General features: G+C 41.3%; 2 protein-coding genes, 1 long non-coding RNA gene and 1 pseudogene across 3 annotated transcripts in view; 3 read left to right on the top strand and 1 right to left on the bottom strand.

Annotated features, from left to right (window-relative positions):
• LOC125399968 (kinetochore protein NDC80 homolog) overlaps positions 1 to 5,859 on the bottom strand; it is a 43,842-nt gene extending 37,983 nt beyond the window's left edge. The window contains 2 exon segments of the mRNA XM_087903319.1: positions 4,048 to 4,125; positions 5,113 to 5,859. Coding sequence (XP_087759445.1) covers positions 4,048 to 4,125; positions 5,113 to 5,204 — 170 coding nt within the window. The 5' untranslated portion in view covers positions 5,205 to 5,859.
• Positions 2,169 to 4,013, top strand: LOC148123230 (aurora kinase A pseudogene; annotated as a pseudogene).
• Positions 4,553 to 10,251, top strand: LOC148123231 (uncharacterized). Its single transcript, XR_015737264.1, has 3 exons — positions 4,553 to 4,676; positions 7,824 to 7,886; positions 9,940 to 10,251. It is a non-coding gene; the product is annotated as an uncharacterized LOC148123231 (long non-coding RNA).
• Positions 8,665 to 10,251, top strand: LOC148123232 (tropomyosin-like). Its single transcript, XM_087903299.1, has one exon. It carries the CDS (start codon positions 8,841 to 8,843, stop codon positions 9,315 to 9,317), a length of 477 nt encoding a protein of 158 aa, XP_087759425.1. The 5' UTR covers positions 8,665 to 8,840; the 3' UTR covers positions 9,318 to 10,251.
• Positions 10,252 to 24,418: the final 14,167 nt, after the last annotated feature.

The following is a 24,418-nucleotide window of genomic DNA, read 5'->3' on the forward strand; positions in this document are numbered from 1 at the left end:
TAGTAACAACAGCATCAAACATTAGCCTTTAAGTTTTAAATAACTAAATACAATGTATTCCTTAAAGCAGAAGGACAGCATACCATGAGGTTACAGCAGTTTTAGGCACAAAATGCAGGGGGAATAAAATGTACTATTGGGACCGGGGATCCATCTCAGTGTTTTCTTCAGCTTGTGAACTGCTCTGTGCTCAATCTTCAGCACCAAAAATAACAAACCAAATTTCCTTGTGAATGACATTATCAACACACACATTATCCTTAAAGGTATGTTTCAGGCCCATAGATCTTCTGTACCAAGTAGTCTACAAGCCTGTTCAATAACCTAAACACTTTCATCTCTATTTATGCCCCTATAACTGCTCCATTGCTTGTACTCCCTTGTTTGCCATTATGCCTTAAGGGAAAACTGTCTCTGAGTATCAAGAGTTAATATGCATGAGAAACTTAAGAACAGTTGACCTATATGAGCACTCAATAAATATTCAGAACTACTCGTAAAGGAGAGTCTGCCATTACCTCCATTAAAAAAGTAAAAAGGATCTATTTTTATTTATGTATATTGTGTTTGTATATGCATAACCACACACGCATGTGAGTGCTTATGGAGGTCACAAGAGGGGCATCAGATTCTCCTGGATCTGGAGTTACAGGTGGTTGTGACCTGCCCAAGGTGGGTAACTGGGAACTGAATTTGGGTCCTCTGGTAGAATAAGAATGACTCTAAACCACTGAACCAACTCCCAGTTTCTCCACTCTTTTTCTTTCTTTTATTTTTTGAAAAAGCGGTTTTTCTGTGTATCTCTGGTTGTCTTGGAACTTATCTCTAGACCAGGCTGGCCTCAAACCCAGAGATTAGCCTGCCTCTCCCTAATTAAAGGCATGCACCACCACTCAACCTATCTCCATACTTATATGCAAGAGATTCAAAGTACAAAAAGGTGAGGTCATTCCCCAGGTCATACAAGCAACAGACTGCTTCCTGTCAATCTGTATCAAACTTCCCCACCTCCAATCCAGACAACTGCTGATCTAGTCTAGAGAAAGTTCTCCAAGGTGTATCTAGTATCACTACAACAGAACTAAGATGCTGTTTGTTCTTCTCACTCTCATCCTCTCATGTGTACATTGCTGCCTAGACTGGCTGCTACGACAGTCTGAATGCAGTAGCAGACAGATTCTCACCAGCTTTCATTAGTCAGCTATTCAAGAAATCTGAATTTAAAAGTGGGAGACTATGTTTGGCTGCCCAATAAAATTGTTTTGCATTAGAAATGTTTTAATTTTGTTACAGTTATTTATGTGTGTGTCTGTGTGTGTAAAAGAGAGAGAGAGAGAGACAGAGACAGAGACAGAGACAGAGACAGAGACAACAGCTGGTGGTCAGAGGAAAACCTGAAGCAGTAGGTTCTCTTCTATCACATGGGTCTGGTGATTGAAAGCAGGTCTTTGGTCTTGGTGATAAGTGCCTTCACGTGCTGAGCCATCTTGCTCACCCAGAAAGTTTTTTAAAATTCAAAGCATTGTAGGGGGTGATAGCACACACCTTTAATCTGAGCACTTGGGAGGCACAGACAGGTAGATCTCAAAGTTCGTTGCTAGCCTGGTCTACAGGGTGAGTACCAGGAAAGCTAGGGCTACACAGAGAAATCCTGTCTCCAAAAAACAAACCAACCAAACAAAGAAGCAACTAAATAAATAATCCGTTTTATTTTTGAAACCACATAATGAGATTTTTATTTTAAATTGAGTTTATATTGACATTTTCTTAGTTTAATTTCTAATATAATTAATAGTGACAGTCTTAGACAGTAAAACCAAAGCTCTTTGAAGTCATTCTTAACCTTCGGAGAGTAAAAGCCTCAAATGTTGAACTAGAGATGGCTCAGCTTTCACCATCTGATTCTAGTTTCTGAGAACTAGGTACAGAACACAGCACAAACCTGAGCATCGCCTTAGAATGGTGGAACTGTGGTCTGAATCTGTTCTTCTCTAGCATCATACACACCAGAATTATACAGACATCATAATCATATCACCTGGAATCTTAACTGCTAAAACAGGAAAATTGGGTCCTCACGTTTGTCTTGAAAGCACCTTTACAATACAAGTTTTATTGTCTCTAGGGAATCAAAGCACAGTTATAAGAACCTATTCATTAAGGAATTGTAACGGCTGAGCTCCCGGGATCGCTTGGAGGCTTTGGTCGAAGGCAGGATCCTGCCCGTGGGTGACATGGACAGATGTAAAGAAAACTGTGGTTCCAGGCCTGCTAAGACTACAGTTCCCTTTGGTCTAAAACGAGTCTTGGTGACAGAGCAGATTCCTTCTCAGAACCTAGGATTGGCTAGTAGTGGCCAGGCCCAGCGGGTCCTGTGTCCTTCCAACTCCTCCCACCGTGTCCCTTCACAAGCACAGAAACTGGCCTCATGTCAGAAGCCAGTGCCAAAGCAGTTGCCAGCTGCCAGCGTTCCTCGACCTGTCTCCCGGCTCAGCAACCCCCAGAAGAGTGAGCAGCCCCAGCCCACAGCCTCTGGAAAGAATTCTGAAAAGGAACAGGCATCAAAACAGAAAACAGAAGACTCGAAAAAAAGGCAGTGGACTCTGGAGGATTTTGACATTGGCCGCCCCCTGGGTAAAGGAAAGTTCGGAAATGTTTACTTGGCAAGGGAGAAGCAAAGCAAGTTTATCCTGGCCCTGAAGGTGCTGTTTAAAACCCAGCTGGAGAAAGCCGGGGTGGAGCACCAGCTTCGAAGAGAAGTGGAGATACAGTCCCACGTGCGGCACCCCAACATCCTCAGGCTGTATGGATATTTCCACGATGCCACCAGAGTTTATCTAATTCTAGAGTATGCACCCCTTGGAACAGTCTATAGAGAGCTCCAGAAGTGCTCCAAGTTTGACGAGCAGAGAACGGCTACTTACATCACCGAGTTGGCAAACGCTCTGTCTTACTGTCATTCAAAGAGAGTTATCCACAGAGACATTAAGCCAGAGAACCTGCTTCTTTGGCCAAATGAAGGGTTGAAGATCGCAGACTTCGGGTGGTCTGTGCATGCTCCATCTTCCAGGAGAACCACACTGTGTGGCACCCTAGACTACCTGCCCCCCGAGATGATTGAGGGCCGGATGCACGATGAGAAGGTGGACCTCTGGAGCCTGGGTGTCCTCTGCTATGAGTTCCTAGTTGGGATGGCCCCCTTTGAGGCACAGACCTACCAGGAGACCTATAGAAAGAAGGATATCACGGGTTGAATTCACATTCCCTGACTTTATGACTGAAGGAGTCAGGGACCTCATTTCAAGACTGTTAAAGCACAATGCAAGCCAGAGGCTAACACTAGCGGAAGTCCTTGAGCACCCCTGGATCACAGCTAATTCCTCAAAGTCTTCGACTGGCCAAAAAACCAAAGAGCTAACTAGCAAATCGTCTTAGAGAATTTGGAGCCATGGCCCCTGCAGCTGTGAGAAATGCTCCATCAAGACCTGCGGGGCATCATCCCTGCTGAGCAGGCAGTCCCTGGCCTTGCGTCCTGAGCAAGAATCATGCTGCTTTTCCTGGTTCAGTAATCTGGAGGAAGGTTCCACTGCAACAGTTCCCAAGGCCTGTGACCCCAAAGTGTCCTTGTGGGGTCTCACCATGGGAAAGTTCTCACTCTGGCCACCTCCCCCGTAGTCACCTGTGTCGTAGCCTTCAAGTGCCTGAGTGTGTGTGTAACTTATTGGGCCGCCAGGCCTGGGAAAGCTGTTGGAATGAATATGTAGTTTTCTTTTAAATGTTAAAATAAAGGTTTGTATATAGCCTTTTCTTAAGTGGCAACCCATCAGAACACTGGTTTTCAGCCTTAAGCCTGTATGGGATTCGGATCCTCAACCACCTTAACGGAGCCTGTGCTCTACCTGCTTTGGACTCGACTCAGGTGTTTCTAGATGTTATGGGCTGTTATGCTGGAGTTCTGTCAAGTACACAAACTTGTTAAATATGTAAATATATGTATAACATCAAAAAAAGAACCTATTCATTAAATAAAATTAAAAGCTTTGTTACCTTTTATGAAATATCAAGACATTGCTTTCAGATGCAGGTTTGTTTGTGCTTGGCTTTTCAAAGGTCGCTCCCCCTTCGCTTCAAAGAAAAACAGAAAAAAAAACTCTTTAAAGCAAATACAAAAACACCAGTTCAAGTAATTTTGAAAACATGTTAACCTCTTTTCCCTAATAATAACAAATTTTCAAGATCACAGAAGTGTTTGGTAATTGTTTTTATTGGAATGAGCAAAAAGACAGGAAACTTTTAAAATGTTAATAGCTTTAATTTGTGTCTTTTTAATTTTAAAATCTGTTTGTATATGGATAAGAATTTTAAGGGAAGTATACGAAATGGTTATAGGTTGACTGCAATGTTTGAATTCTTTTCTTCAGAATGGCTGATTAAGTGGCTTATCTGTAGACGTTATGCTAATATGGTACACAGTAGGTTAGAACTAGCCTTCCAGTAACTGGAAGAGCAACACTCTGAGTGAAAAACTAATGTTTAAAATATCAATTTCTTTGGTTGGTCGCTTTGTGAGCTATGTCTTTCTCTGCAGGCTGGGGAACTACTATATGGCCCACACTGGTTTTGAACTCTCATTCAGTCTTCTCCTTCCTGGAGTCTTTTGAAGACCAGGATAACAGGTGTGTGTGATCACACTCAGCTATAAGAGCAAGTTCATTTGAACACCCTAGTCACTCCAAACTTGAACTAATTTTATAGCCTACCATCAAAACAAATAATATTGCTTTGATTTCATTTCTACCTTTACTAGTTGGAAACATCTTAGTAAATTAAGTTATACCACACTGCCTGCTTCAACAGTTAATTATAAAGTAAGAGGAAAACAGAGTATTGGAAGGGTGGCAAAAACCCTTTTATAGCAAGCCAAGTAAACAATGAAAAGAAACAAACCACCTAGCATCACGTCCACTGTTAGATTTCAATGAGCCCAATCAGGCACTGCTGGGAAGAGACAAGATTAAGACATCACTTAGGCTTTTGTACTAACCGTTTCTTACAACTGCCCCAGCCTAGACAGTAAGTATGCAGCTGGGAACCATAGGTGGAGGCACTTACGATTGAGGGTCTGGTTTATCGAGGTCCTGGGATCTTAATTCCTGTATGGGGAGGCGGCCAGCACCACCAGTAGAAATGGAACTGTGCTTCATGCTTAGAACCTAATTCATGATTTCAATATCAGAAAAAATGTTCCAGATGCTAGTGGTTCATTAAGCAACAATTATCACTTTTATTCTTAAGGAGAAGAGTAACCAAGTCTGCTCCTTTACAATAGTATTTTCCCTGTGTGCTGTATTTGTTTTTCTTGTATACTTAAATCCTCACTGCAGATAAAACCTATGCAACTTCAAGTAGTCAATACACTCTAACAAGGCAATGCAAAAATGAACATATATGATTTCCGCATCACAAGGCAATCCCTGATTGCAAAATTTCTATATGCTATCTCTGAGTACATCACTGCTATCTCTTATGTCTATTTCAATGGTAACTCACAAGCTGCTTGACAAGAAATCTCAGGCTCCTTAACTCTCCTCAAAATGTTTCCTTTAGCTTCAAAAACAGGAGTCATTCTGTTTTCCTAAGGTCTACTTTTCTTGCTTTATGCTTAACCCCGTGTCTCTCAGTTAACACCCACTATTGTCTTTCTGTTTCTAATCTCCCTTTCAGTAAAGATAAGCAATCTGGTCCACAACATAATGTAGAGCCTGCTTTCAGTCTCAAAACATTTTAGTATCGTAAGCATGCCTATGTCGGACCCTGTCTTAATCTCTGCAGGGCTAGACGCTAGCGACTAAGCTTTTTCAGGTCCTGCCCTGGCTTCCTTTGAGGGTGAGACAGAACTCACTGTTGTAATAATAATAATTAATAATTAATAATAATACTATTAAAGCAATGAAGAGAAGTCATGCCATGCGATAAGGCTCACAAAGGAGGTTTATTGAAAGACAAGAAAGAAGGGGCAGAGGAGGCAGAGAGTGGCAGAGAGACTAGAGCCTTGAGACAAGAGTGGTGGGCCCACCGGTTACAAGGAAACAGCAAATGTGTGCAGAAGTGCCTACAGGTGAAGTGCTCTTAGTGGCTACAGGTGAGGAGGAATTCTGTCAGGACCCTCAGGGGAGGCCTATGCAGATTCACAATACTAAACCACATTATTGTTTGTTTTGACCTAACCTGCAAGATAGGCCCTGCACTGAGCCACATCCCTCCTTGTTCGACTGCTTACATTCCACTTAGATTTTATTCTCAAAACTTCAGTTTCCCAGACTTTTTTCTCCTTCCATGGCTTTTTAGCTGCTGCATTACCACGCAAAGGCAGCTTTCCAACCTGCTCATCCCTGGAAGTCCCCTTGCTTCCCCCCATTACCTCGGTCAGCAGTCAGCATCCTCTTTTCCCTCTACAGGTGCTGCTGTCTGCATAAACTTAAGGATGCCAGAAAGCAGAGCCTGGGGGACCCCACCCCAGGTCTCTGATGCTGCAGAGCCTTTTAGCATGAACACAGTTCTAAAACTAAACGCTGGGTGCCAGATTATGCGCCAAACAATCCCAATCCAGTTTGGATTCAAAGGGTTATTTATTTGAGGGGGAAAAACTTACAGAACACTTTCCTACAGGACAGCCAGGAATGGAGTCTTGGAGAGCAAGGCTGCTGCTGCTTTCTAAAGAGAAAAAGACCACGCCCCAGTGGGCTGGTATCTCAGCAGCTATTGGCTGAAGCTCCCTCAGCCAATGTGTTCTTGCATTCAGTTTGCCAGTGTTTTATTAGTATTTTTACATCTATGTTCATGAGGGAGACTGGTCTATATATCTCTTTACTGTTGAGTCTTTGTATAATTTGGGTATCAGAGTAACTGTAGCCTCAAAAAAGTAGTTTGGCTATGTCCCTCCTCTTCCTAGTTTGTGGAACAATTTGAGGAGTATTAGCTCTTCTTTGAAATTCTGGCCGGATTCTAAGCTGAAGCCATCTCGTCCTGTGCTATTTTGGTTGGAAGACTTGTAATGACTGCTTCTATTTCCTTAGGGGTTATAGGGCTATTTCAATTGCTTGTCTGTTCTTGATTTAGTTTTTGGTATGTGGTACTTATCCAGAAAACTGTCCATTTCCTTTAAGTTTTCCAATTTTTTGGATTATAGGTTTTTGAAGCATGACCTGATGATTCTCTGAATTTTCTCAGTTTCAGTTGTTATGTCCCTCTTTTTATTTCTGATTTTGTTTAAGCCCTGGTGATCTGATACTATACAGGGATTTATTCCAATTTACATTTTGTGTGTATGTATCTGTTGAGATTTATGACCAGATTTGTGCTCAGTTTTAGCGAAGGTTCCATGGGGTGCAGAGATGAAGGTATATTCTTTTGTGTTTTAGTCGAATGTTCTATAGATGTCTGTTAAGTCGATTTGGGTCATAACATCTCTTATTTCCCTTATTTTTCTGTTAATTTTCTGTCTGGCAGACCTGTTCAGTGAGAGTGGGGTGTTGCAGACCCGAGGTGCCATACCTGCCTTTGAGGTTTTTTCAAAATTATTGATTTAATGTGCTTGAGTGTTTTCTCTGTAAATATTTCTATATGCCATGTGTACGTCTGCTGAGACCAGGAGAGGGCATCAGATCCACTGCAACTGGAGATATAGATGTTTTTGAGCCACCATGTGGGTGCTGGGAACCAAACCTGGATCTTCTGTACAAAAAATAAAATCTAACAGGTTACAAAATGTTCGATTTGCTATAGAGTTTTACATTATGTTTTCCTTGTCACCTTCTCTTTAGGAGCGTACAGGAAGTATGGCTTTCAATCAAGGCGAATTGGATGCCATGGAACATCATACAAAGGTAGGTATAAAGTATTTATTGATAGGCTGGGAAGTGGTGGTGTACACCTTTCATCCCAGCACTCAGAGGCAGAGGCAGATGGATCTCTGTGAGTTCCTGGCCAACATGGTCGACAAGAGCCAGTACCAGGACAGCTAGGACTGTTTCACAGAAAAAACTCTGTCTCAGAAAACAAAAACAAACAAACTACATATGTCTACACACACACACACACACACACACACACACACACACACACATACACGAAATAATCTTGTGCTTTCGTTAGGTTCTTTGAGAATGTTGCAGTGTTTTTACTCTTGCACAGTTTCTCTCATGTGTTGAATTCAGGTTCAACAATAAACAGTTGACATAGACTGTTACTTGTCTAAATATATATATACGTATATTCATATGTAAATATTATATATTTCTTTACGTCACACACACACACACATATACATATATGTATGTATATGACATGATTGGAGTACAGACAGGGGACCAGTGATGGGTGAAAGAATGGGGATAGTAAATGAGGCTGTCTTATTATGAAATCAGTTTGATAATGTACTTTTGCAGTGTCAAACTTGCCACAAATGCATAGAATGAATTAGAACTTTTAAAAAGTCTGTACAGACAAGCCGAGCGGAGGAGGTAGGACCCCGAATTCCAGAAGCAGCTGGGTGGGCACCATGGCCGGGATCACCACCATCGAGGCGGTGAAGTGCAAGATCCAGGTTCTGCAACAGCAGGCGAATGATGCCGAGGAGAGGGCCAAGCGCCTCCAGCCAGAAGTGGAGGGGAAAAGGGGAAAAAGGTCGGCCCAGGGAGCAGGCTGAAGCCCAGGTGGCCTCCTTGAACCGCAGGATCCAGCTGGTTGAAGAGGAGCTGGGCCGTGCTCAGGAGCGCCTTGCCACTGCTCTACAGAAGCTAGAGGAAGCAGAAAAGGCTGCTGATGAGAGCGAGAGAGGGATGAAGGTGATTGAAAACCGAGCTCTAAAAGATGAAGAAAAGATGGAACTTCAGGAAATCCAGCTAAAGGAAGCGAAGCACATTGCAGAAGAGGCAGACAGGAAGTATGAAGAGGTGGCTCATAAGTTGGTGATTATTGAAGGAGACTTGGAACGCACAGAGGAACGGGCCGAGCTGGCAGAGTCCCGTTGCCAAGAGATGGATGAGCAGATCAGACTGATGGACCAGAACCTGAAGTGTCTGAGTGCTGCTGAAGAAAAGTACTCTCAGAAAGAAGACAAGTATGAAGAGGAGATAAAGATTCTTACTGCCAAACTCAAGGAGGCAGAGACCCTTGCCGAGTTTGCTGAAAGATCGGTAGCCAAACTGGAAAAGACCATTGATGACTTGGCAGATAAGCTGAAGTGCACCAAAGAGAAACACCTCTGTATACAAAGGATGCTGGACCAGACCCTGCTGGACCTGAAGGAGATGTAGAGCGCCCTAGTCCCCGCCCTGCCCTGCGACCACTCCTCCCTCTGACCCTGACTCAGCCTGAGGCCAGCCTGCCAGAAGCTGACCTTGAAACCCAGGGCTGATCTTTAACTGAAGGCTGCTTCCCCTCCTGCCACCCCCCTTTACCCTTCATGTCTTTTTCATAAAAGTGTGTCAGCCTCTTCCCAGAGTTGCAGCTGGAGGGGCTGAGCACCTTTGGGAATAATATTTAAGGGAGTGTGAGCACAATGCACTTGTCTTCAGTGCACTTGGGATCTGGGCATTGTGATTCCTTTTGTCCATTGTAACATTCCAAGTGCTTCCACAGCTTGGAGCAGCAGCCCAGTTAGTTCCTTGCCACTCTTGGAAGGTGACTTGTTGGCCTAATGGATACTGCTCTCTCCATAGAGGAGGAACACAGGACTGGGCCTGCCTTGCTTACAACCAGAGCCCGGCAGGCTCCACTGTGGGACACCTCGGTTCTCTGCACCAAGTCCTAGCCAAACCACAGGGAATTCTAGGAAGTTAGCCAAAAACAAAAAACTCTTCCGGGCTGTGAAGGTTTCCATCTTTGATATCTTTGAACAACTTTAACCTTGTTTTTATGTTTTACTTTTTCCATCAGACGTGACCAAATGAGCCGGTGAGGCATCTGAGATGCCCCACTCCCCAGCCTTGTGCATGCCAGGCAGGCATGCTACCCTGCGGCCCCAGCCCCGAGACCCACTGGTCTCTCTTCCACCCCTTCCTAACTGCTCACACGGATCATGATGCCCCTTAGTGTTCACCTGCCCCGAGGGAGAAAGAAAAGGAAGATTATTTTCGTGCCACTGATTTAGCCGTGTGGATCATCTCATTGCCTTTCCCGAAGCTGCTGTCTCTTAAAGTGCCATCTCGTTGTGCTTCATATCAGTCAGTGCTGGAGAAATCTTGAATAGCTTATGTAAAAAAACTTTTTAAATGTTATATTATTTTGAATTTTGGTTTTGGGGATTTGGGTTATCTTGGTCGACCCATTGGCTGTGAGAATCCTTTGCAGTCTGTGGGCTGGCGATGTGCCGATCTTTCTAGTGTCTCCGCCCAGTTGCGATGTTCAGGTAGTCTCTTCAAGGCCTTTTGTAGGTGGAGAGGCTGCAGTTTCCTGGCTTATCTGTACCCCTGTCCAGACAGAGAACCCCATAGTGCAACTGTTTTGATATTGAATATCAACACGTGACATTTTGAAATAAAGAACCAGTCCTTCCACCCTCAAAAAAAAAAGTCTGTACAATTTGTATTTTCAATACTGGAAATGATGTAAAGATAAAATAAATAACACAGAACATTATAAAAAGAATGCTGACAATTATTAGAGGAAAAAACCCTCTAAACCTCTGTAAACAGCAAGAAACCTCCCCACAGACTGAACATGAGAATAAGTAGACTACAGCACTAGATCATGGCTGCTGCATGGAGATGGTCTCCAGAGGGCCAGCTCCCATGATCATAATGTGATGTCTTGTCTTAGGATGAATTGCTGATTTTTTTTGACTTAATTGTTTTAGTTAGCCTAGAAAATGATGAGATTCATCATGACATTTTCATATATATATATATATATGATATATATATGTATATATATATATCATTGTACTTTGCTCATATTCCACCACCTCATTACTTTTCTCCCTCCTTTTAACCCTTCTTGATAGTTCCTTCCTCCCTCCAAGTAGTCCCCTTCTTCCTTCATGATGGATATATACACACAGGTTTAAATAATGATACATATGCATAGATCAAGTCTACAGTCTGCATTCTGAGAGAAAACATGCATACTTTTTTGTTCCACTTCTCTTTAATTATCTTGGATAGAACTTTTGTTAGATATTATCATATTACTACGGTAGAAGTCATGGTGTACTTAGATTACACACTGAATTGTTGTTCCCCCAGAAACTGCCATCCTGTTTTTTATAGCCGCTGCACCATTTTTGTATTTCATCTTTGACCTGCATGAATTATTTAGAAGAAAACTATTTCATTCGCATTGGGTTGATTCTAGTATCAATTTATTCTTGATTTCGAACTTCAATCCTTTGGGGTAGAAAAATAAATTCCGGTTCCTTTAAGTTTGTAGAGCTTTGTTTCATTGCCCAGCATATGCATTATCTTTGAGATTTTAATGTGGGGTTGAAGATTATGTTCTGTAACTGTTCGATATGGTGCTCCTAGGTGTAACATTGAGAACTTCACTGTCTTCAGAATTTGTATTACTTGTTTTACCCTTTCTGTTGGGTTTTCAAAGATGGGTTTAGAGCATTGTCTAAGGTCAGTATTTCTCCTGTACAGAAAATGTGATTACCCAACACTGTGTAAGAATGGTGAAGACTGAGATTTAGGAAGTGTACAAGGTAGCCTACCATGAAGTTTCATAGATGCTGCAGAAGATGTGGAATGTGTGGACCAGGACAAAGGACTCTGGTTCCTGCCCCAAGGAAAAACATGTGCTTTATGTTGATAGGTGCCCTTTGTCTCCATGTCCTACATGAATGTTGTGAGGTTTGTCTGTGCAGAGCCTCAGTGAGCATAAGCACTGGTTATTTTTCTCATCACCACAGCCAGATATCTAAGAGAAACAACCTAAGCAAGGAAAAGTTAGTTTTGCCTTGAAGCTTCAGCATTTTGTATACATATATTGTCACATTACCTAATAGGGGGTTTATGAGCTGTGTTTCCTTCTGTAAAGTTCGAAAGTAGTCTCTTCAAACTCTTATAGTCTCATTATACTCTACAATAACTCTGAGCTTATTAAGAGTAGATTTTACTAAATGAAATAAGATATTCAAAGCACAGCACAAATTTAATTCTTTGGAAATTTATTTTAATTGTAATCTAATTTTCTTTATGCGTGTGAATGTTTTGCCTGCATGCATGTCTGTCAATCGTGTGTTGCCTGGGTGCCCTCTGAGGCCAGAAGAAGGTGATAGAGCTCCTGGAACTGGATTGAGAGCTGATTGTGAGCGACTGTGTGGGAGTTGGGAACTGAAGCCAGAGTCTCTTTAAGAACAGCTAGTGTTCTTAATGGCTGAGCCATCTTTCCAGCCCATGGAAAATAATTTTAAACCAGCATTATTTTAATGTACTATAAATGATTGTTTCTCACAGATCAGAGAGCTGATTTTGGGTGGATCCTCGTAGTTAATCCAAGAAGGTCTCCAAAACTGTGTTCTCTACCCAGTTGTTGAAACACAGCATGGAAATAGTGGCCGCGTCCTTTTACCACTTGATGCTTGCAACTTGTCAGAATTATGTGAGATGGCAAAGCACTTGCCTTCCCTCGATGACATGCATCTTCAGATGCTCCCATTGACCGAAGATGATATGTCTGTTATAGAGTTGGATTTATCATCACAGGTCATTGAAAACAACTCTAGTTTTTCCAGAATGATTAATTTAATGGGACAGAAGTACCTGCTACCAGCAAACAGCAGCTTTCTCTTGTCTGACATGTTTTGTATGCAGTCACTTCTGAACTCTAAGTAGTTTTATGTTTGTTTCAAAAAGATAACTTTTCTGTCATCTCAGAAGTCAAGAGTTTGAACTTTGAATGAAAGTTCAGTTTTAGGGGCTGGAGAGATGCCTCAGCGGTTAAGAACATTGACCCTTCTTCCAAAGGTCCTGAGTTCAATTCCCAGCAATCACATGGTGGCTCACAACCATCTGTAATGAGGTCTGCTGCCTTTTTCTGGCCTGCAGGCATACACACAGACAGAATATTGTATACATAATAGATAAATAAAAAATAAATAAATAAATATTTTTTAAAAAAGAAAGTTCAGTTTGAAAATCCTGACTTTGCAGCTCTTAATATCCTTTCTTTAATCTGAATGCTTTGTGGGAATGCAAACTTGTGCAGCCACTGTGGAAATCAGTGTGGCGATTTCTCAGGAAACTGGGAGTCAACCTCCCTCAGGACCCAGCAATTCCACTCTTGGGAATATACTCTAGAGATTTCCTAACAAAGTACAAAAGCATTTGTTCAACTATGTTCATAGCAGCACTATTTGTAATAGCCAGAACATGGAAACAGCCTAGGTGCCCCTCAATAGAAGAATGGTTAAAGAAGGTGTGGAACATATACACATTAGAGTTTTACTCAGTGATAAAAAAAAAATGACATCTTGAATTTTGCATACAAATGGATGGAAATAGAAAACGCTTTACTGAGTGAGGTAAGCCAGACCCAAAAAGAGGAACACGGTATGTATTCACTCATAAGTGGATTCTAACCATAATTAAAGGTCTTTGAGCCTATTATTCGTGATCCTAGAGAAGCTAAATAAGAAGATGAACCTGATGAAGATTATTTAGCTACCCGCCAGGAGGTAGGAAATAGACAAGAGTCCCAGGTAACCTCGGGTGCATGGAGGGGGGGTGGGAGGGTTGTTGGAAGGGGAGAGGGTTAGAGAGAAGGGAATAGGGGAGGAATGGGGAAAGCTCGGTTGACCGGGATGGGGAGGGGAGAGAGGAAGGATGAATATGGGATCAGGGAAGAATATATTTCAACTAAGGGAGTCATTTTAAGGTTTACAGGAGACTTGATTATATATGGGATCCCAGGTCCAAGGAGAGATCCCCAGATTGTTCCCTGGACAGAAGAGAGGGTGCCTGAAACGGCCTAGGCCCATAACCATACTGATGATTATTTTGCTTATCACCATAGAACCTTCATCCGACGATGGATGGCGATACAGACAGAGACCCGCATTGGAGCACCGGACTGAGCCCCCCCAAGGTCCAAATGAGGAGCAGAAGGATGAAGAAAATGAAAAAGCAAATAAGGACTGCAAGGGATGCGATCACCCACTGACACAAGGGGATGAATCTAATGAGAGTTTACCAAGGCCAGTTGGACTGAGACTGAACGAGGACACGATCCAACCAGATTCTCTGAATGTGGCCGGATTCTGTGAATGTGGCTGGCCCGGAGTCTTTCTGAAAAGCCATTGACAATGGCACTGGGACTTGTTTCCTCTGCATATACTGGATTTTGCGGATCCAGTCTGGCTGGACACTCACCTTCCTGGAACTGGAGTGAGGGGGGAGGAACTGGAACTTCCCACAGGGCAGGAAACCCTGACTGCTCTTAGGGATGGAGAGGGAGGCTGAGAGGGAGTGGGGGGAGTTGAAGGGTGGTGGGAGGAGGGGCGGAAATGGAAACTTTTATAATTTAATAAAATTACTTAAAAAAAAAGAAAAGAAAATCCTGACTTTGCTCTGTTGTTTATTTTTGAGACAGTCTTGTTAAGTAGCCCAGGCTGGCATTGAACTTGCTGTGTAACCCAGGAAGGCCCTGATATCTCAATTGTGTTTGACATTGCCTCAGTTTCCTGGATGCTAGGATTCTAGGTCTGCATCATCATACCTACCTCCTGGTTTTTAAAAATAAATGCATTTTTATGACAAGTAAACTGGTACTTGAGAAAACAAATATAATACTTAATATGCTCAGGAATTCAGAACACACTTGTGTTTAATTGAGAATTTATTTATCAAAATGAAAATATTTTAGTTGTTGAATATTAATTCCCAGGTCCTTCCTAGCCTTTAAATTTTTTTCACTTCTTACCTTTTATGCTACATTTAAGTTTTAACATCATTCTTGTAAGAAAAAGAAAATGTTAAGTACAAACATCATGCATAATTACATAGTTTCCTACTGGGAGATGGATTAACTCATCTGTGTGTGAGACAATCAAGTACTTTTGCAGCAGTGCCCAGGTGTTTTTCATCGAGTTTGTTATTGTTGTTTTGGTTTTCAAACTATCCCTGGGGCTGGAGAGATGGCTCAATGGCTAAGAGCACTGCCTGTTCTTCCAAACAACTGGGGCAAATCCCCGGGACCCACAACTATAACTCTAATTTCAGGAGGTCTGATGCCCTCTTCTGGCCTTGGTGGTCAGCAGACACACATATGGTATACAGACATACATGTAGGCAAAACACTTCATACATAAAATAAAAACAATAAAGATATTTTTAAAAATATAAACAAAAACTATTCCTATGCGGATTTATTATGACTAAAAGTCCTTAAAATGCTTTTCAACCACTGTTGACTTACACTCATCTTAGTTTCAAGATGCCTCAAGAAATATAAAATTTGTGGGGCAGTGATGTTCCACTCCTCTAATCCCATTACTCAGGAGGCAGAGGCATGGGGACCTCTGTGAGTTTGAGAAGAGTCTACAGAAGAAATATAAAATCACCTTAGCTAAGAAGTTTGAAATATAAGTATTATCTCTGTTTGGACAAGATCTCCTGTATTTTGTCACTAGAAGGCCAATTAGTGAGACTATTATAATAGCTATTTCTTATATATTAACTATTCCTGGATTCTTTTTATAGAAGACTGGAGTGAGAAAAGATTAATGTTCTACAGGTGCAAAAAAAAAACACAAAACAATAAACTAGTTTTCAGATACTAGTCCTTCTAAAGTCATTCCTTATCAAACAACATCTTGAAACTTTTTTGTGTGTGTGTTCAATTTTTATTTATTGATAGATAATATTCTATGGTTTATATGTTCTATTTTGTCATGACACACTGATGGGCATATAGGATTGTTCTATTTTTCTTACTGTTGTAAATAGGGCAACAATAAACAAAGATGTGTTGGTATTTCCTCGGTAGGATCTAGAGTCCTATGGATATATGCTCAGGGTTGGTAGAGCTGTATCATATGGTGCAGCACAATGCCTGCTCTACACACCATATTCGTGAGTTGGGCAAGGGCCTGGAGATTAAAATACACACACACACACACACACACACACACACACAAACACACACACACACACACATACACAGAAAGAGAGAGAAAGAGAGACAGAGAGAAAGAGAGACAGAGAGAGAGATGGGTTGTAAGAATGCCCCAAGAATGTCCTCTTTATTGGGTTCCAGGGAAGCTCATATAGGGTCTCCTTGACTAATGGCCATGCCCTAACTCCCAGCTGCAAAGCCACCAGAAACCATGACCCTGCCATTAGGAACTCCTGAGGGTCTCCTGCTCAGAGCAGGTGCAAAACAAGTTGTTTGCTCAGAGCACCTCCAAGCATAGGAAAACAAATTATTTACTCTGGCAGGCAGGGGTGTCACAGGAGATTCATGATCTGGGGGTCCAGATTCCTAGCAATATAGTAATATTATTTTTGTTTGTTTGTTTCTCATAAAAGTCCAAACTAATTTCATATAGGCACCAAACACGCTTACACCCCTAGCAGCAGCAAATAAAGACTCCTCTTCCACCATACTTTTGCCAGCAATTGTCACATCATTTATGATAGACTATGGTGAGATAAAATGTCAAAGGAGTTTTAATTTGCATTTGCCTAATGGCTAAGGATGTTCACATTTTAAAAAATATTTATTAGTCATTTGGAAATTCAGAGACTCATCAGATCTTACTACGAAAGTTTATATGCCACAAAGTTGGAAAATGTAAAAGAAATGGACATTTATTTAGATAAGTACCATATACCAAAGTTGAACCAAGACCAGGTGAACAATCTAAATAGACCTGTTAGTCATGAAGAATTAGAAGCTGTTATCAAAAATATCCCTACCAAAAAAAGCCCAGGACCAGATGGTTTCAATGCAGAATTCTACCAGAACTTCCAGGAAGAGCTAATACCTATACTCCTTAATGTATTCCACAATATAGAAACAAAAGAGTCATTGCCATACTCCTTTTATGAAGCTACAGTTACCCTGATACCAAAACTACACAAAGACACTACTAAGAAAGAGAATTACAGGCCAATCTCACTCATGAACATTGACGCAAAAATTCTCAATAAAATACTGGCAAACCGTATCCAAGAACACATTAGAAAAATTATCCATTATGATCAAGTAGGCTTCATCCCAGAGATGCAGGGCTGGTTCAACATACGCAAATCTATCAATGTAATCCATCATATAAATAAACTGAAAGAAAAAAAAACATATGATCATTTCATTGGATGTTGAAAAAGCAATTGACAAAATTCAACACCCATTTATGATAAAGGTGTTGGAGAGACTGGGGATACAAGGATCATAACTAAATATAATAAAAGCAATATACATCAAGCCATCAGCTAACATCAAATTGAATGGAGAGAAACTCAAAGCCTTTCCACTAAAATCAGGAACACGACAAGGCTGTTCACTCTCTTCATACCTCTTCAATATAGTGCCTGAAGTTCTAGCAATAGCAATAAGACAACATAAGGGGATCAAGGGGATTCGCATTGGAAAGGATGAAGTTAAACTTTCGTTATTTGTAGACTATATGATAGTGTACATAAGCGACCCCAAAAACTCTACCAAAGAACTCCTACAGTTGATAAACACCTTTAGTAATGTGGCAGGATACAAGATCAACTCCAAAAAATCGGTTGCCCTCCTATACACAAAGAATAAAGAAGCAGAAAGGGAAATCAGAGAAACATCACCTTTCACGATAGCCACAAATAGCATAAAATATCTTGGGGTAACTCTAGCCAAGAAAGTGAAAGACCTATTTGATAAGAACTTTAAGTCTTTGAAGAAAGAAATAGAGGAGGATACCAGAAAATGGAAAAACCACCCTGCTCTTGGAATGGGAGAATCAACATAGTAAAAATGGCAATTCTACCAAAAGCAATCTATAGATTCAATGCAATAACCATCAAAATCCCATCAAACTTCTTCACAGACTTTGAGAGAACGATAATCAAGTTTATATGGAAAAACAAAAAACCCAGGATAGCAAAAACAATCTTATACAATAAAGGAACTTCTGGAGGCATTACCATCCCTGACTTCAAACTCTATTGCAGAGCTACAGTATTGAAAACAGCTTGGTATTGGCAAAAAAACAGAGAAGTCGACCTATGGAATCGAATAGAAGACCCGGGTATTTACCCACAAACGTATGAACACCTGATATTTGACAAGGGAGCTAAAGGTATACAATGGAAGAAGGAAAGCATCTTTAACAAATGGTGCTGGCATAACTGGATGTCAACCTGTAGAAGAATGAAAATAGATCCATATCTATCACCATGCGCAAAACTCAGGTCCAAATGGATTAAAGACATCAACATTAATCCGACCACTTTGAACCTGATAGAAGAGAAAATGGGAAGTAGTCTACAAGATATAGGCACAGGAGACCACTTCCTAAACAGAACCCCAGGAGCGCAGACAATAAGAGAAACAATGAATAAATGGGACCTACTGAAACTGAGAAGCTTCTGCAAAGCAAAGGACACTGTCAGTAAGACAAGAAGGCTACCTTCTGACTGGGAGAAGATCTTCACCAACCCCTCATCAGACAAAGATCTGATCTCCAAAATATACAAAGAACTCAAGAAACTAGACACTAAAACCATAATTAACCCAATTAAAAAATGGGGTACTGATCTGAAGAGAGAATTCACAACAGATGAACTTCGAATGGCCAGAAGACACTTAAGGTCATGCTCAACCTCCTTAGAGATCAGGGAAATGCAAATCAAAACAACTTTGAGATATCATCTTACACCTGTCAGAATAGCTAAAGTCAAAAACACCAATGATAGCCTATGCTGGAGAGGATATGGAATGAGGGGAACACTCATCCATTGTTGGTGGGAATGCAAACTTTTGCAGCCACTGTGGAAATCAGTGTGGCGGTTTCTCAGGAAACTGGGAGTCAACCTCCCTAAGGACCCAGCAATTCCACTCTTGGGAATATACCCAAGAGATGCCCTATCATACTACAAAAGCATTTGTTCAACTATGTTCATAGCAGCACTATTTGTAATAGCCAGAACCTGGAAACAACCTAGGTGCCCCTCAATAGAAGAATGGTTAAAGAAGGTGTGGAACATATTTACATTAAAGTTTTACTCAGCGGTAAAAAACAATGACATCTTGAATTTTGCTTGCAAATGGATGGAAATAGAAAACGCTTTACTGAGTGAGGTAAGCCAGACCCAAAAAGAGGAATATGGTATGTATTCACTCATAAGTGGATTCTAGCCATAATTAAAGGTCTTTGAGCCTATTATTTGTGATCCTAGAGAAGCTAAATAAGAAGGTGAACCTGATGAAAATCATGTAGCTATCCGCCTGGAGATTGGAAATAGACAAGAGTCCCAGGTAACCTCGGGTGCATGAGGGGAGAGGGTTGTTGGAAGGGGAGAGGGTTAGAGAGAAGGGAATAGGGGAGGAATGGGGAAAGCTCGGTGGACTGGGATGTGGGGAGGCATGAAGGATGGATATGGGATCAGGTAAGAATATATTTCAACTAACGGAGTCATTTCAGGGTCTACAGGAGACTTGATTTTAAATGGGATCCCAGGTCCAAGGAGAGATCCCCAGATTGTTCTCTGGACAGAAGAAAGGGTGCCTGAAACGGTCTAGGCCCATAACCATACTGATGATTATTTTGCTTATCACCATAGAACCTTCATCCGACGATGGATGGCGATACAGACAGAGACCCACATTGGAGCACCGGACTGAACCCCCCAAGGTCCAAATGAGGAGCAGAAGGATGAAGAAAATGAAAAAAGAAATAAGGACTGCGAGGGATGTGATCACCCACTGATACAAGGGGACGGATCTAATGAGAGTTTACCAAAGCCAGTTGGACTGAGACTGAACGAGGACGCGTTCCAACCAGATTCTCTGAATGTGGCCGGATTCTCTGAATGTGACTGGCCCGGAGTCTTTCTGAAAAGCCATTGACAATGGCACTGGGACTTGTTTCCTCTGCATATACTGGATTTTGCGGATCCAGTCTGGCTGGACACTCACCTTCCTGGACCTGGAGTGAGGGGGTAGGAACTTGAACTTCCCACAGGGCAGGATACCCTGACTGCTCTTAGGGATGGAGAGGGAGGAGGAGAGGGAGTGGGGAGAGTTGGAGGGTGGTGGGAGGAGGGGCGGAAATGGAAACTTTTATAATTTAATAAAATTACTTTCAAAAAAGTATGCACAGATTACATTCAGCCTTTCTTGTCCTCGTCACGTGGCCAAGAATAGAAGTGCCTTTGAAATTCACCACTTTAAACCTTGCTACTGTAAGTCAGTCTTTTTCTGCCCACCTGAACTTTTAATCTAAGAGCTGTTTGGTGAGTCCTTCCTGTATTAATATTTTCCAGAGATGGGAAACATATATATGTATGTATATATGAAATGCATTGCAGGGTTTGGCGGATGGAATAGTAGATTATTAGAAGTTCCATGGCATTGCCATTTGTAAGGTGGGTCAGGATAAGTAGCATTGAGCTTCATCAGCAGTTAAATGCTTGAGAACCTTGAGATTTAATGTTGAAGGCAGAATGGACGGTGTGAATGGTAATCTGAATGTAACTGACCTTCATAATATCACAGGGTGTGGTATTATTAGGAAGTATGGCTTTGTTGGAGGAAGTGTGTCATTGTGGGGGATGGCTTGAGGTCTCATTCACTGAAGCTTTGCTCAATGTGATACTCAGACCACTTTCTGTTGCTTGTGGGCAACATGATGTAGGATTCTCAGCTCCTCCTCTAGCACCATGTCTGACAGCACGCCACCAATTCACACCAAGATGACAATAGACTAAACCTCTGAAAATGTAAGCCACCTCAATTAAATGGTTTCCCTTTATAAGAGTTACTGTGGTCATGATGTCACTTCACAACAAAAGAAACTCCAACTAAGATAGAAATTGGTAGCAGGGACTGGGATATTGCTGTGATAGGCCTGAACATGGGTTTGTTTGGAGGAATTTAGACTTTGGTACTATGGGTTAGGAGAGAAATGGGATGTGTTAAGCGAGGCTTAATAGACCATAGATGTAGGAACACAGATTTGAACTGTAGGAGCCTCACTGAAGAAGTTCCAGAGGAGAAGACTTCTATTGTGTTGCCTAGAGATTGTACCTAAAATATTTTGGGGAAGAATGTGGCTGCTTTTTGCCCTTGTCTGAAGAGTCTGCCTGATGCTAAAGTGAAGAAATTTAGATCAATTCTATTGGCAGAGGAAATCTGAACTCTAATGAATTGTTATTAGTGTCAACTCTAATGAAGATTTATAATGAAAAAGAGCACACCGAAAAAGGAAAACTACAAAAGATACAATTTGAAGAGAAAAGGAGTACCAGGAAGAAGAATGGAGTTAAGTCATACAATGGAAGTAGAAAAAGACAAGGTAGCTGGCTGGTGGTGGGGCATACCTTTAAACCCAACACTTTGGAGGCAGAGGCAGGAGGATCTCTGTGAATTCAAGAACAACCTGGTCTACAAGAGCTAATTCCAGGACAGGCTCCAAAGCTACAGAGAAACCCTGTCGTGAAAAACAAAATAAAACATTTAAAAAAAATTTTCGTTATTTGCTGACGATATGATAGTGTACATAAGAGACCCCAAAAACTCTACCAAAGAACTCCTACAGTTGATAAACACCTTTAGTAACGTGGCAGGATACAAGATCAACTCCAAAAAATCAGTGGCCCTCCTATACACAAAGGATAAAGAAGCAGAGAGGGAAATCAGAGAAACATCATCTTTCACGATAGCCACAAATAGCAAAAAATATCTTGGGGTAACTCTAGCCAAGGAAGTGAAAGACCTATTTGATAAGAACTTTAAGTCTTTGAGGAAAAAAATTGAGGAGGATACCAGAAAATGGAAAGACCTCCCCTGCTCTTGGATTGGGAGAATCAACATAGTAAGAATGGCAATTCTACCAAAAGCAATCTATAGATTCAATGCAATTACCATCAAAATCCCATCAAACTTCTTCACAGACCTTGAGAGAACAATAATCAAGTTTATATGGCAAAACAAAAAACCCAGGATAGCCAAAACAATTTTATACAATAAAGGAACTTCTGGAGGCATTACCATCCCTGACTTCAAACTCTATTACAGAGCTACAGTATTGAAAACAGCTTGGTATTGGCATAAGAACAGAGAAGTCGACCTATGGAATCGAATAGAAGACCCGGATACTAACCCACAAACCTATGAACACCTAATTTTCAACAAGGGAGCTAAAGGTATACAATGGAAGAAGGAAAGCATCTTTAACAAATGGTGCTGGCATAACTGGATGTCAACCTGTAGAAGAATGAAAGTAGATCCATATCTATCACCATGCACAAAACTCAAGTCCAAATGGATTAAAGACATCAACATCAATCTGTCCACTTTGAGCCTGATAGAAGAGAAAGTGGGAAGTAGTCTACAAGATATAGGCACAGGAGGCCACATCCTAAGTAGGACCCCAGTAGCACAGACAATAAGAGAAATAATGAATAAATGGGACTTGCTGAAACTGAGAAGCTTCTGTAAAGCAAAGGACACTGTCAGTAAGACAAGAAGGCTGCCTTCTGACTGGGAGAAGATCTTCACCAACCCCTCATCAGACAAAGGTCTGATCTCCAAAATATACAAAGAACTCAAGAAACTAGACACTAAAACTCTAATTAACCCAATTAAAAAATGGGGTACTGATCTGAAGAGAGAATTCACAACAGATGAACTTCGAATGGCCAGAAGACACTTAAGGTCATGCTCAACCTCCTTAGAGATCAGGGAAATGCAAATCAAAACCACTTTGAGATAACATCTTACACCTGTCAGAATAGCTAAAGTCAAAAACACCAATGATAGCCTATGCTGGAGAGGATGTGGAGTGAGGGGAACACTCACCCATTGTTGGTGGGAATGCAAAGTTGTGCAGCCACTGTGGAAATCAGTGTGGCGGTTTCTCAGGAAACTGGGAGTCAACCTCCCTCAGGACCCAGCAATTCCACTTTTGGGAATATACCCAAGAGATGCCCTATCATACTACAAAAGTATTTGTTCACCTATGTTCATAGCTGCACTATTTGTAATAGCCAGAACCTGGAAACAACCTAGGTGCCCCTCAATAGAAGAATGGTTAAAGAAGGTGTGGAACATATATACATTAGAGTTTTATTCAGCGGTAAAGAACAATGACATCTTGAATTATGCATGCAAATGGATGGAAATAGAAAACGCTTTACTGAGTGAGTTAACTCAGACCCAAAAAGAGGAATATGGTATGTACTCACTCATAAGTGGATTCTAGCCATAGTTAAAGGTCTTTGAGTCTATAATTTGTGATCCTAGAGAAGCTAAATAAGAAGGTGAACCTGAAAAAATTTATATAGTTATCCTCCTGGATAACAGAACTAGGCAAGATTGCCAAGCAAACTCGGGTGCATGGGGGGTGGGGGGGGTAGAAGTAAGGGAAGAGGGTTAGGGAGGGGGGGAGAGGGTGAGAATTGGGGATGGCTTGGGGGAGTGAGAGGGGGGAGGGAGGACGGATGGTTATGGGAGCAGGGAAGTTTATATTGCAACTAAGAGAGCCTTTCTAGGGTTTGCAAGAGACTTGATTCTGGAGGGGGTCCCAGTAAAAATTGTAAAAAGTTTAAATAGTTGAAGTCTACAGTCACGAGGCTGGTAGTCATAGACACACAAAAACTTAACAAGCTTGCTTTCTATTCCTACTTCTGAAGGCCACTGAGGATTAAGTGAGATAATTGTATCAGGATTATTGCTTAGTTGTTAATAAATTATAATTTATCCTAAGGAATGTAGTAGGAAGAGGTGATAATGTAATTTTCCTTGGGCCACCAACCAACTCCCAAATAATTTATTATGAATGCTTATTATTAATTATAAGCACTTAGGTAAGACTTAGGCTCATTCCACTAGCTCTTTTAACTTAATTTAACCTGTTTCTATACAGCTACATTTTTCCTTGGGGCTTTATACCTTACATTCTGTATGTCCTGCTTTCCTGCTTCCTCTGTGTGTGTCTGGCTGACCACTGGTTTCTCCCTGGTATCTCTTTTTCTTTCTCCCTTTTTAAGCCTAAATTCCTCCTCCTACTTAGTCTTCCTGCCTGCAAGTCCTGCCTATACCTCTTTCTTGCTATTGGCTGTAGAGCTTTTTGTTAGACTAATCAGGTGCCTTAGGCAGACAAGGTAAAACAGCAACACATTTTTACATATAATTAAACAAATGCAACACATCTTTACATAGCAAACAAATATTTTGCCACAATTAAACATCATTTCTCCTTTTACTCTTT

Source organism: Myodes glareolus, chromosome 1 (genome assembly GCF_982192425.1).
Source record: "Myodes glareolus chromosome 1, mMyoGla1.1, whole genome shotgun sequence".
Lineage (NCBI taxonomy): Eukaryota > Metazoa > Chordata > Mammalia > Rodentia > Cricetidae > Myodes > Myodes glareolus.

Coding starts and splice junctions, on each gene's coding strand:
- LOC148123232 (XM_087903299.1), top strand. CDS start 8,841: ATGAAGGTGATTGAAAACCGAGCTCTAAAAGATGAAGAAAAGATGGAA.